Consider the following 13430-nt stretch of genomic DNA (forward strand, 5'->3'; position numbering starts at 1 on the left):
AAAGATTTTTTTATTTATTTATTCATAGAGACAGAGAGAGAGAGAGAGGCAGAGACACAGGCAGAGGGAGAAGCAGGCTCCACGCAGGGGGGCCTGATGTGGGACTCGATCTCGGGTCTCCAGGATCACACCCCGGGCTGAAGGTGGTGCTAAACCACTGCGCCACCAGGGCTGCCCTATAAATACTGTTTAAAGTCTTCAACAGGGATCCCTGGTGGCTCAGCGGTTTGGCGCCTGCCTTTGACCCAGGGCGTGATCCTGGAGTCCCGGGATCAAGTCCTGCATTGGGCTCCTTGCAGGGAGCCTGCTTCTCCCTCTGCCTGTGTCTCTGCCCCTCTCTCTATCAAGAATAAATAAATAAAATCTTAAAAATAAATAAATAAATAAATAAAATAAATAAAGTCTTCAACAACATGCATATTATGGGACAAAGGTTTGTGGATTTTTTTTTTCTTATTCTAGTAAAAGACCATCTGCTTTAGAAACCATCTGCTTTCCAGCTTCAGGTACTCCATCTACAAAGCCCCAGTCACCTCTGAAGGCCCCATTCACCATGGGATCTCCAACCTGCATTGGGTGAGGGGACAGGCTTAAGCTTAAGCAGCTCAGCAGGTGCATGCTGAAGCTATGGGACCACACTACAGTGAGCGGGCCCAGTCCGTGGCCTCCCACAGGGGCCGCAGTATAATGGATGCACAAGGCGGAGAAGTAACAGAAAGTAAACAATGGGAGTTCTTTTTTTTTTTAATTGGAGTTTAATTTCCCAACATATAGCATATCACCCAGTGCTCATCCCATCAAATGCCCCCCTCAGTGCCCATCGCCCAGTTACCCCCACCCCCCGCCCACCTCCCTTTCGACCACCCCTTGTTCGTTTCCCAGAGTTAGGAGTCTCTCATGTTCTGTAACCTTCTCTGATATTTCCCACTCATTTTCTCTCCTTTCCCCTTTATTCCCTTTCACTATTTTTTATATTCCAACAATGGGAGTTCTAAGGGAGAAGATCCTTGGAGTACAAGCAAGGCGCCCACAACAGTGCAGGGTCAGGCTTCCCCACACCGGGGGAAACAGTTTTCACTTGTCCATGGAAAAAAGAAGAAAAAAAAAGAGACAATGAACTATATTTTACAAGTAGCTATATCTGTTCATTTTTAAAGGCTATCCTTACTCAGAGTATATACTTCCTATGTTTTTGGTATTAAATTTTTCTTTCTTTTACAAATGATTAAGTTGGAAGATGGCAGTTCTGGACGTTATCTATTTTAAATGTCCTGATTTATTGTAGAATTTTACTAAGTCTTAGCTAGTCTGATCGTCCATCTCCTCAGTAGCCGAACTCTCCCTCGTATGTACATTCACACCCATGTCTTCTCCACAGCCACTGCCATCATCCTGATTTGACCCTTCTTCATCTCTGGTCTAGACTATGCACAACATTCCAGCCACTCCTCCACCCTATCCTCTGCACGGTGCTACCTACACGATGATACTAGGTTCGTCTTCCTGTAACACCACTTTGACGATGACAGTCCGACAAGTCAAAGTGCTGTCCCACAATGCCTAGAGGATCAAGTCCAAATTTCCCATCTTGGTCTCCCAATGCAAACCACCCTACCTTGCCCACCTCTTCCAGTGCCCCCCACATGGACACATACCCCATGACAGCCCCTCCTGTCCTCTGAATCCTCTGCATGATGCTATGTCTCAGCCTAACCTCAGGCTCCCCTACTAGAACCTCGTGGTCTTTAGATAAAGACCTGAACCCTGCCCCATCTAAAACATTTACCTCAAAACTCACTTAGTAACAACAGCTACTATGTGCCAGACACTGATCTAAGTGATTCAAACATGTACTTATTAACTTAATCCTCACAACATAATGGTAAGCAGCAGCATCCTCATTTTATAGATTAGGAGTCTGTAGCATGTCACACAACTTCAGGTCACACAGCCATAAGTGCCCGTTGAGCCTCTACCACAGGCTGTGTGACTGCAGATCCTCCCCAATCACCCTGCTACCCTCCCCACTCATTCCAAGACTCTTTCCTTTATTATCCCAAGAGAAAGTAACCTTTCCCTCTGAATCCCTGGACATGTAAGCTAATTCCAGTCTACATCACTAATGCTATCACCACAACTCCCAAACTCTGTGCTGAAAATAAACAGGAAATAAAAGAAACTAAATCTTGCCCCAAAGGGGTTATATTCCAGGTTTACTAAAGGTTTGCTAGTATCCTGGTTAGAGAAAAATTAACTTGGAAGGGAGTCAGTAAGAGAGGAGTGACATCCAAAGGGAATCCATCCAAAGAGTCCTGCGTCCACAGGCTCACCTATACTGCTCCTGCTCATACAGGTCAGCCACGATGGTCAGCAGGCGGCTGATGAAGGACTCATTGCTGTTCTCCTTGTTTGCCTGCGCAGCCAAGAGAGTGCATCTCTTCTCCGTCTCTGCCAGTTTCTTCTGCAGCTTGACATACTCCTGTCGGAGAAGCATCAAGTGCTTCTCCAACTTGGCCACCTCCTCTGTGAGGGAAACAAAGAATCATGTTTATTGTGGCACATGTGAAGCAGACAGCATTCACCAATTCCTCACCCCACAGACAGGACCGCTAGCAAAATATCTACTTCTTAGCAATACTGACTGAGGACCCATAATGGCTTTGTTTACAGGTGCCACCGCATTAGTGGGCCAGAAAGACCCTATGGTTCAGGGATTTCTCTACTCAGTTTCTCTGAAGCTCAATATTCAATAAATGACAAGAAACAAACACACTTAAGATGCTAACAGGTACCTGCCCTGCAAATCCTTTATCATCAAGCCAGGAGTCTCAAAGAAAGATTATCAAAATCACCTAGGACTTTTTTTTTCCCAATCACTAGTAGTGAAAATTGATTCTTATATGTCATATGTGAACTCTTTCAGGCAAGCTTCAAAACAACCCCATGTAGTTGGCACAATCACCAGCCACTCCACAGGTGAGGATGCTATAGTCCTGTGGCTGCTGAGACATGGGGCTGGGCTAAAAGCCCATACATTCTCACACCAGGGCCTGTGGTTTATTACTCACTATTCCACGCCACCTGACCTCCCCTCCTTCAGGAAAGAAGCAGAGCAGTCAATAATGGTTCAGATGAAAGCAGGTCACATCCACAGGCATGCTGAGGCGGATTAAAAAGGTTGAGAACTACTATATTTGATTCTTAAACTCAACAAACATTTACTGAGCACCTACTAGGTCCCAGACACTGCACATTGGTAAGCAAATTCAGATGTATTTGTCCTCAGAGCTTTCAGTTTGCTGAGGAAACTTTTATGATTACAATAACACTGCTAACAATCAAACGCAGAAATACAACTCTAGGAGCACTAGAAGGAAAGCACAGAAGTAGAGAACTAGTAATAAATTTAACTTAGGACACCAGGGAAGACTTCCCTGAGGAAGTACACGGTGAAGAAACTCCCCTTCTCCTTCTCCGTTACCTGGGATCCAAAGTCTTGATGGACTCAGGGCACGATGTTAATCAGTACCTCTACAGATCCAGACCTCTAACCATGGAAATAGAGAGCTCCGGGCCTTGGCCCCTCCCCCTTCTACCCCTCACAAGACACTGCCGTCAAGCCCATCTTGCATGCAACCTGCCTCATTCTCAGTGTCTTGAGCAAAGTGAGCTACTGCTAACAACTCTGGCCACAATTCCTCCCGCCCACCCTGTGCTCCCTCAGGGTAAGCATCTTCCACCTACCCAAGTGTGCAATCCCTCCACCTAGGCCCCAATCCCATCACTCTGCGCAGGTCCTCTGCTTTAGCATCAACCACCCTTCTAGCAGCTTCAATCTCTTTCAACTGGGTTGAAAAGAGCACACATAAACCTGTTCAGGACTCTAGCAAAACAAAACCCTCCTTCCACAGCACATCTGCCCACCACTACCCTTCCATACACCACCTCCTGACCCCTACTCCCCAGCCACTCCCCCCTCTGTCCCCGCCATTCCCTTGAAACTCCTCAACAATGACCTAATAGCCAAATCCAACAGACACTTGCCATGGTTCTTCTCCTGGACCTACCAAGCAGCATATGACAATTTTATTCCCTTCTTTCAGCAACCACAATGTTACCCTCTTTCCAATTCCGATTCTGTCTTTCCCATGCTTCTCTGCATCCCTCTCACCACTGACCACTGATACTCTCCAGGGTTATACCCCTGGCCCTCTTCTCAACTGTAGGTATTCCCAAGGGAGCTCCACCAGGTCAGGTTCTGCAGCTGATGCCACAATCTAAGTGCCAATGATCCACGGACCCATTTCTGTAGTCCAGACTTTTCTTAGCCTCATCTATCTGCCTAAAAGACACTGCTGTCCAGTGGCCCACAGGCACCTCAAGTTCACTACACCCAGGACAGAAGTTTAGGCAAATTTGCTCCACCTTTGTATGGTCCCTATACTAATAAATGACACCACTGTCCACCCCAGTTATGTAAAGGGGCAATGTGGGAATAATCTTAAAATATCTCCCTCTCACTCGCATGGCCCCAACCCTACAGAAATCAACTTTCCCACTTAAACATCTCTGGGAATCCTTCCTGTCTGCTGTATCCCCATCTCCACTATGACTTAATTCAGGCCCTCAGTCATTGTATCTGATCCCCAATGTGAAAGGATTCACATCTACATCTCAGAGCCTACCACAGGGCCTGACACACAAAGGTTCACTAAATATTTGTACAATCCAGTTTCATAAAAGAGGATTCCTTTCCCCTCCTCATCTTCATCCCTCCCCTACCTGCAACCCAATTGCTGTTCTTTATAAATATGCAAACAATCAAAAATTGGTTCAAAACCACAAGAATTATTAAATAAACTAAGTGTGGTACTTGATTGTGAAGTTATGCAACAAATGTTTTCAAAGAAATATGTAACACTATACATGCATATTCAAAGATAAATATTAACAGAAAAAAGCAGGCACTGAAACTATACTCTATAATTCCAATTTTATTATAAATATTCACATGTCTGAGAAATAAAAAGACAAATCAGACAAAATATTAGCAGGTCTCATGGGGGAATTATTACTGCACTTCTCTGCACATTTCAGGTACTCTAAACAAATGTTCTGCTTTCATAATTAGAAAGCAGTATTTTTTCAGACAGGAAAAAAGAAAACAAGATTTAAGAGAAATACTAATAGACTGTTTTGGGGTTTTTTAAGTTTGTTTGTTTGTTTGTTTATTCGTTTATTCATTTATTCATTTATGTATTTGACAGGGAGAAAAAGCATGAGTGGGGGCAGGGGGCAGAGGGAGAAGCAGACTCCCCACTGAGCAGGGAGCCCGATGTGGGGCTCGATTCCAGGACCCTGAGATCATGACCTGAGCCGAAGGTAGACACTGAACTGACTGAGCCACCCAGATGCCCCGATATTTAAATTTAAATCTATGTGCACTTTTAAAGCAAATATATTGTTTTATACACATTTTAAAGATTATGGAAAACAAAGACAAATAATTTTCTAATACCCAAGTAGAAGGGTTTTCAGAGGTCACAAAACTTTCTCAAGGGAGGAACCTAGGACCACATTTTTTAGTTCAACTCCCAGATAATGCCAAACCCGTGACCACCCCTGGCCTCTCAGGCTCTGCAGGATGATGTTACCCCCAGGCTGTGCTGCATAAGAATCACTCAGGCTGTTGAGGAGATCTGGGGTGGGGTTGGGGAAAGTGTACTTTTAAAACAGCTCCCCCCCTGGGGGGGGGGGCACCTGGGTGGCTCAGCAGTTGAGCATCTTGCCTTTGGCTCAGGGAGTGGTCCCAGGGTCCTGGGATCAAGTCCCACATTGGGCTCCCTGCAGGGAGCCTGCTTCTCCCTCTGCAGTGTCTCTGCCTCTCTGTCTCTCATGAATAAATAAATCAAATGTTTTAAAAAATAAAAACGGCTGACAGCCCTGGAGGAAGAGTTCAGCAGCCAGCACACACCTCCTCAAATCACGAGCAGGGAAATGGCTCTGGGAACTTATGTGAAGACAGAAGACCCACTGAATTGCATTTTTGGTTCATTCGCTGATTTGTTGGAAGATTTCCACTCTGAAGAAGACAAGTGCATAATCCAGTCACATTCATTAAGAATGTAGAGCCAATGACAAAGATGACCATCACGGCACACGGGTTTGTTTATAAAGCTACAGGGGAATGGAAAAGACAGCACTCTGCCGGGGATACAACCAGACCCTGAAGCCACGTGGCTTACACGAGAACAAGGGAAAACGTCCCAAGAGAGGGGTGTTTTACTTCAAATGATTTAAATAAAGCCTGGTAAGAATCTGTAGCATACTGAGTCCAGAAAATATAAGTAACAGGCTTCAGTATTTTACTTTCTTGGTCAGATTCTCCCTTTAAACTAGTATCAGTCAACAGGTCTGTAGAAAACATAGTACTCAGAATATGAGAAATACAAATAATTAGCAGGCAAGGCCCAGCCTCATTATCAAGAGCTCACTGACAAACACGCCTGCCACTCCTGCCTCTGCCTAAGCCAAATGAAAAGGATGGCCAGAGGACACCTCAACTTGCTAGTTCTATCTGCTGGTTATACTTACATCCCACTTGCCTGAGAGACAGGGCCAGCCTGCAGCTACAGACCGCTGATGCTTCTTCCACAAAGCAAACTGAACCCTTTCTCCTCGGTTCCCATCACACCACATTCTAGCCAACCTAAGTATTATGCTCCTCAAGAGCTCCAACCCACAACTGTGCATTTCCATTTCACTTAAACTATGCATCTTCAAGTATTTATGAAGCACCTACCATGGACTAAGCATTACAGATTAGGAATTGCCTCTTGGAGAGGTTTTTAAAAAGATGGTCTAGCTCACACCTCTTGCAAACACTGGCACCAATGTAGTACCTACAAGGCGCTCACAAACAAGAAGGGTGAAACAAAACTAACAGGCACAAGGTATCTGGATACTGAGTTATGAAGACATTTGCCTTGGAGAATAGAAAGTCACTGATTCCTTTAACCCTTAAAATTAGGAGGGCATAAAAGTTGTTTCAAGGAATCCCAGTAAATGTCTTTGGCTATCAGTTATCCACACATAATTCCAAAATCTACAGCAACAGCCCTAATCTCTCTCCAGAATTGCTGACACAAAATTCTAGCTGCCTGGACCTATAAAGATTATCATCAGAGAAGAGGCAAGATAAAAGAAGGCTTCAGGGTGACTTAGGGCTCTTATCGCAAAATCACAGATGCTCCCCTGCCCAGCATCCTTGCCGAACAGTGATACCACCATCATCACACCATTTCTTATATCATGGAGAAAGCAAGTCTGCTTGCAAACAACAAAAGAGTGTCCTTGAAGTGCGATCAAACTGTTAAGAGTTTATATAGGAAAAAAGCATACAGTTACCATTCTGAGCAGTAGCGGAGAGAGGACCTACAGCACAGAGCAGGGGGAAAGGCACAGACTCTGGACCAAGACTAAGTGGGATCAGACCCTGGCCCCACACTTTCTATTGGGGACACCTAAGCCAAATGCCTCATTCTTATCTGTAAATGTGTTGTGACCTTAGAAGACCTGCCCTGCGATGTATGGTCAGTGAATGTTTGCTACTACCACAACCCTTAGAAAGGCAACACAGTCTCATTCCCAGTGGCATTAATCTGGAGCCTCACTAGACTGAGCTGGAACCCAACCTGCCCACTAACTAGCCATGGGACCTCAGGCAGTCACTGCTCTCTGTGAGGAAATGGGAATAAAAGCCGTATCTCAGAGTTTTGTCAAGGACGAATTAAGTCACGTTAAATCATTTAGAGCAGTGTCTGGTTTAAAGGGTTACTATCTACTTCTTCATTAAGTGGCTCGTTTCTTTTTTTTTTTTTTTTTTTTTTTTATGATAGGCACACAGTGAGAGAGAGAGAGGCAGAGACACAGGCAGAGGGAGAAGCAGGCTCCATGCACCGGGAGCTTGACGTGGGACTCGATCCCGGGTCTCCAGGATCGCGCCCTGGGCCAAAGGCAGGCGCCAAACCGCTGCGCTACCCAGGGATCCCAAGTGGCTCGTTTCAACTGATGTTCCCTCCTCTTCCTCCAATTTTCCTTTAGAAAAATAAGCATGGAAATTTACATAACATAGAAAACCTATCATTTCCCCAAAAGGGCTGATAAATATCAGTGAGGACTGTCAGCAGCCTGCATTATAATTTTACCATGTTTCTGCCCAGATAGTAAACACCCACATGCTCTTCACCAACAGCAATCTGAGGTCAGACATCATCGTGAGGAGCTTTCTGACAGTTCATGAGTCTTGACTTAACCAAAAATGCTTAAGACTCAAATATCTGCATTCGCAATGAATAGCCTAACATAATTCTACATATATTTAATCAGCAAGTCATGGGACAGTCAGAGAAGGAACCAGCAGTGGTCTGTACAAGATTCTTCCTTCTAAGTCAGGACTGGGCAAACTAACTCGGTGAAGGGCCAGACTGGACTATTTCAGGCTCTGTGGGCCACACAGTCTATGGCAACTACTCAACTCTGCCACTGTAATGCAAAAGCACAAATGAATAAGCAGGGCTGTTCTCCCCCAAAATTTGTTTACAGACACTGAAAACTGAATTTCATCCACTTTTCACATACCATGAGATATAGTCTTCTTTTGATTTTTTTCTTCAATCATTAAAAAAAATAAAACATATTTACTTATTTATTCTTAGTTCAAGGGCTGTACAAAAGTAAGTCTCAGGTCAGATTTGGCAAACAGGCCAGAGTTACCAACCCCCGCTCTAGGTGATTTTTAAAGAATTAGTCTATCAAAATAATGCCCAGAGCCAATTATGAAAAGAAAAGAAAGCATCTAGTCTGACTACCTACAAGGTTGAGACTTACAACTCACGTTGCTCTAAACTTTGTTTCCTGATGCCTCATGCACACTCATACTTGACTGTAACTTCCCTGTAAATGGCTCCAAATCTTAAAAGCCTCTCATGGAGGATAACCTACAAGTACCACAAACTCATCAAGCCCCAAATCAAAGTTCTTCAAATCAAACTCCTCTTGCTACTTCCATTTCAACTGTTACCCAGATTTAAAAGCCCTATGAATAAATTATGATAATCCACTTACAAGAATATAGTATATAAACTACTTAGGAATGAATACATTTAACAAAAAATATGCAAGACCTGCACACTGAAAACCATAAAACATTGCTGACAGAAATTTTAAAAACTCAGGGACGCCTGAGTGGCTCAGTGGTTAAGCATCTGCATTCGGCTCAGGGCGCGACCCAGGGGTCCTGGGATCGAGTCCCGTATCAGGCTCCCCACATGGAGCCTTGCTTCTCCCTCTGTCTGTGTCTCTGCCTCTCTCTCATGAATAAATAAAATCTTTAAAAATATAAAAAATAAAAAATGAATAAAAACGTAAATAAATGGAGAGTTATCCTATGGTCTTGTAACAGAAGGCTCAGTGTTATTAAGATGTCAATTCTGGGGGAGGGGGGGCAATCTGGGTGGCTGAGCATCTGACTCTCGATTTCAGCTCAGATCATGATCTCAGGCTCCTAGGATCAGCACTCAGTAGGGAATCTGCTTGAGATCCTCCCTCTCCCTCTGCCTCACCCCCATGCAAGCACTCTCTCAAATGAATAAATTTATCTTTTAAAAAAAATGTCAATTTTCCCCAAATTGATCCATGATTCAACATCATCCCAATAAAATTTCAGCAGATTTTTTTTTTTTTTGGTATAACTTAACAAGACCATTCTACAACTTCTATGGAAATGAAAAGTACCTAGAACAGCCAAAACAACTGAGGGGAGGAGTGGGTAAGAAACATGCAGCACTTCCATGACTTGATTTCAAAACTTCAATAACCAGGACAATGTCATATCAGCATCAGGATAGACATTGAGAGCAGCAGATGGCCTGGAACCCAGACGCGGACCTGCACATATACAGCCAGGTGAGGTGGTTTGACAACCATGCCAAGGCACTTCAATGAGGACCGGACAATGGGACTGGAACAACTGAGTATCCATATAGAGCAAGAAAACCCCAACTCACACACCACTCTATGGAAAAGTTGACTCATCTAAACATAAAGATTAAAACTATAAAACTTCTAGACTAAAAAATAGGAAAAAAAAGAGATGAGGCACAGATTTCTTAAATGGATAAAAAGAATCAATTAGAGAAAAAATTGGATAAACTAGACATTATAAATTTCAAAAGTTGTTCTTTAAACACATAAGAAAATGAACAGGCAAGCCACAGACAAGGAAAAACTATCTGATAAGAGTATTTCCAACAAAGGACATGTTATTAGACTATATTAAGAACTCTTAAAACTCACGATAATAAGACAACTCAATAAAAAGTGGCCACAAATTTGAACACTTCACCAAAGAAGATAAATGCATGACAAGTATACAAGTAAAAAGATGCGTATCATTAGTTATTAAAGAAATACAAATTAAAACCACACTGATGGCCACTGCACACCTACTAGATGGCTAAAAGGAAAGTGCTGGCAAAGATGTAGAGGTGAGAATACAGAACAGCACAGCCACTTTGGAGAGAGTCCGACAGTTTCTCCAGAAGTTAATCATACACTTGCCTTGTGACCCAGCAGTTCTACCACCAGGTATTGAGGTAAGAAAAATGAAAACATGTCTGTACAAACAGGAAACAACTCAAAGGTCTAGCTGGTGAATGGACACAAATGGTAGTAATGTAATGAAACACTACTCCCAGGTAAAAAAAAAAATAGACTACTGATACATGAACATACTCCCTCAAAAGTAACATGCTGAGTTCAAGAAGCCAGACACAAAAGACTACACACTACATAATTCCATTTGAAAAAGGGAAATCGGGATCCCTGGGTGGCGCAGTGGTTTAGCGCCTGCCTCTGGCCCAGGGCACGATCCTGGAGACCCGGGATCGAATCCCACGTCGGGCTCCTGGTGCATGGAGCCTGCTTCTCCCTCTGCCTGTGTTTCTGCCTCTCTCTCTCTCTCTGTGTGTGACTATCATAAATAAATAAAAAATTAAAAAAAAAGAAAACAGCTTTAAAAAAAAAAAAAAGAAAAAGGGAAATCACATCACAGAAAGCAGATCAATGGTTGTAGAGGCCCAGAAATGGAACTGATGCAGAGGCCCAGAAATGGAGTTCCCCTGAACTCCTTAAGATTATAGAAATGTTCTAGATCATGACTGCAGTGTACCTACACTACTGTAAATGTCAACTGACAAGTTAAAAACGGTGAATTTTACTGTTCGTCAATTATGCCTCGATAAAACTAACAACACAGTCCCTCTGGGATGCACCTTGACATCTTTCTCTTTCTGAACACCATCACACCAACATTTTCTCAAAGCTATACATCATTCATTCACATGCTCCTATCATCCTTCTCTCATACTTCCCTTGTCGTTGTACTCCACACACACATCCCTGATTGATTTTTTTAAAACACAGCTTCACTGAGCCACTTTCAGCTGGTTCTCCACTGTCTACAAAAGTACAAGCTTCCTACTGAGGTGTTGTGGCTCGTCTAAGAAGTTTGTTGAGGGCCGGAAACGTCTTAATTATCTTTGTAGTCCACTGACAGTACTTTGAACTGTGTGGCATGTTCTCTGAGCATTCAGAAACTGCACATAAACAGAAGAATTTTAGAAATCTTACGACTTAGTAGATCAAATTTCATGACGCTGCCTACTATGGTAGGTGGAAAACCGTCTCCATCGATGTCCATGCCCTAATCCTGGCACCTGTGAATGTTACCTTTCTATGGCAATGGCAAGGGGCGGGTGGTCTGCAGACCTGACTGATGAAATTGAAGAGCTGAGATGGGCAGGCCCCACGAATAATTACATATGTCCTTACGAGGAGGAGCAGAAGAAGCTCTGACAGAGGAAAGGCCATATGAAGACAAAAGAGAGAAATGGAGATGCTAGCCTTGACGATTGACAAGCTAAGGAATGCCAGCAGCCCTGGAAGCGGAAGGAAGAAAGAAAGGAACACATTCTCTCCCAGAGGGAGAGTATGGCCTGGGTGACACTCTCCTTTCAGCCTAGTGACACTGATTTTAGACTTCTGGCCTCCAGAACCATGAGGAATACAATTGTTGTTTTAAGTCCCCCCCCCCCCCCCCAGTTTGGGGAAACGTGTTACATCAGCCCTAGGAAACTAATACATTTACCCTTACCAAAAAAAAAGATTATGCACAGTAAAAAATTCTAAAGCCCTAGCAGCTTCTTGCTGGATTAGGGTCAACAGCAAAGTTTTACACAGTACATAAAATGTACAGTTTTGTAACACTTTGCAATAGAAAGAGGAATTAATATTTATGTTTCCTATAGCAGTTAATTCTCTCATATTCTAACCAGTGTATTCCAAACAGTACAAACAAAATTCACTTCAATTCAACGGATTGTCTAAAATTATACAATTAGCAGGAGACTAACCTAAGATTCAAGATCTCAAGCCAAAGCCCTTGCTCATCCCACTGTACCACGCTGCCTAATTTCAGCTCCAATATCAGGACAGCAAAAAACATGTATTGTTAATTCATTAACCAGGAATTAAATGTGTTCTTCCCATTCCCCATCCTAAATGCAATTTCTACGTCCCTCTGCTTACTCTGATTCTAACCCAAACTGTACTCATCAAGTCTTTTTAGATTAACAATATCTTGCTGTTTCCTTTCTTCACAATTCTCTAGTCCTAATTCCAGTGCCAATTTTACCAGTGAGTTAGGGTTATTTGTACAATTCTTTACTGACTAAATGACATTATTCCTACTCTGCTTTAACCATGTCCATGAGATAAAAGAAAAAATAATTGTAAAAGCTATGATAACATTCTATTTTGAGAGACGCCAGGGTGGCTCAGCAGTTGAGCGTCTGCCTTTGACTTGGGGTGTGGTCCTGGGGTCGAGTCCCACATTGGGCTTCCTGCATAGGGCCTGTTTCTCCCTCTGCCTGGGTCTCTGCCTCTCTCTGGGTCTCTCATGAATAAATAAATAAAATATATTTTTTTAAATCCTATTTTGAGGGATCCCTGGGTGGCGCAGAGGCTTGGCACCTGCCTTTGGCCCAGGGCGCGATCCTGGAGACCCGGGATCGAATCCCACGTCGGGCTCCCTGCATGGAGCCTGCTTCTGTCTCTGCCTCTCTCTCTCTCTCTCTCTCTCTCTGTGACTATCGTAAATAAATAAATAAAAGTTTAAAAAAAAATCCTATTTTGGGGATCCCTGGGTGGCGCAGCGGTTTGGCGCCTGCCTTTGGCCCAGGGCTGATCCTGGAGACCCGGGATCGAATCCCACATCGGGCTCCCGGCATGGAGCCTGCTTCTCCCTCTGCCTGTGTCTCTGCCTCTCTCTCTCTCTCTGTGACTATTATAAATAATAAATAAAAATTTAA

At 43.5% G+C, this 13430-nt stretch overlaps 1 protein-coding gene across 5 annotated transcripts in view; it reads right to left on the reverse strand.

Annotated features, from left to right (window-relative positions):
* ANKFY1 (ankyrin repeat and FYVE domain containing 1) overlaps positions 1 to 13430 on the reverse strand; it is an 82312-nt gene that overhangs the window by 64194 nt on the left and 4688 nt on the right. For 4 of the 5 annotated variants that reach the window (XM_038536387.1, XM_038536389.1, XM_038536390.1 and 1 more), the window contains exon 2: positions 2331 to 2523. In XM_038536387.1, the coding sequence (XP_038392315.1) occupies positions 2331 to 2523 (193 nt within the window). Of the gene's footprint in view, positions 1 to 2330; positions 2524 to 3068; positions 3312 to 13430 lie in introns of those variants that run through there. The other variant, XM_038536388.1, reaches the window with a different exon arrangement.

Source organism: Canis lupus, chromosome 5, assembly GCF_011100685.1.
Source record: "Canis lupus familiaris isolate Mischka breed German Shepherd chromosome 5, alternate assembly UU_Cfam_GSD_1.0, whole genome shotgun sequence".
In the NCBI taxonomy this organism is placed as follows: Eukaryota; Metazoa; Chordata; class Mammalia; order Carnivora; family Canidae; genus Canis; species Canis lupus.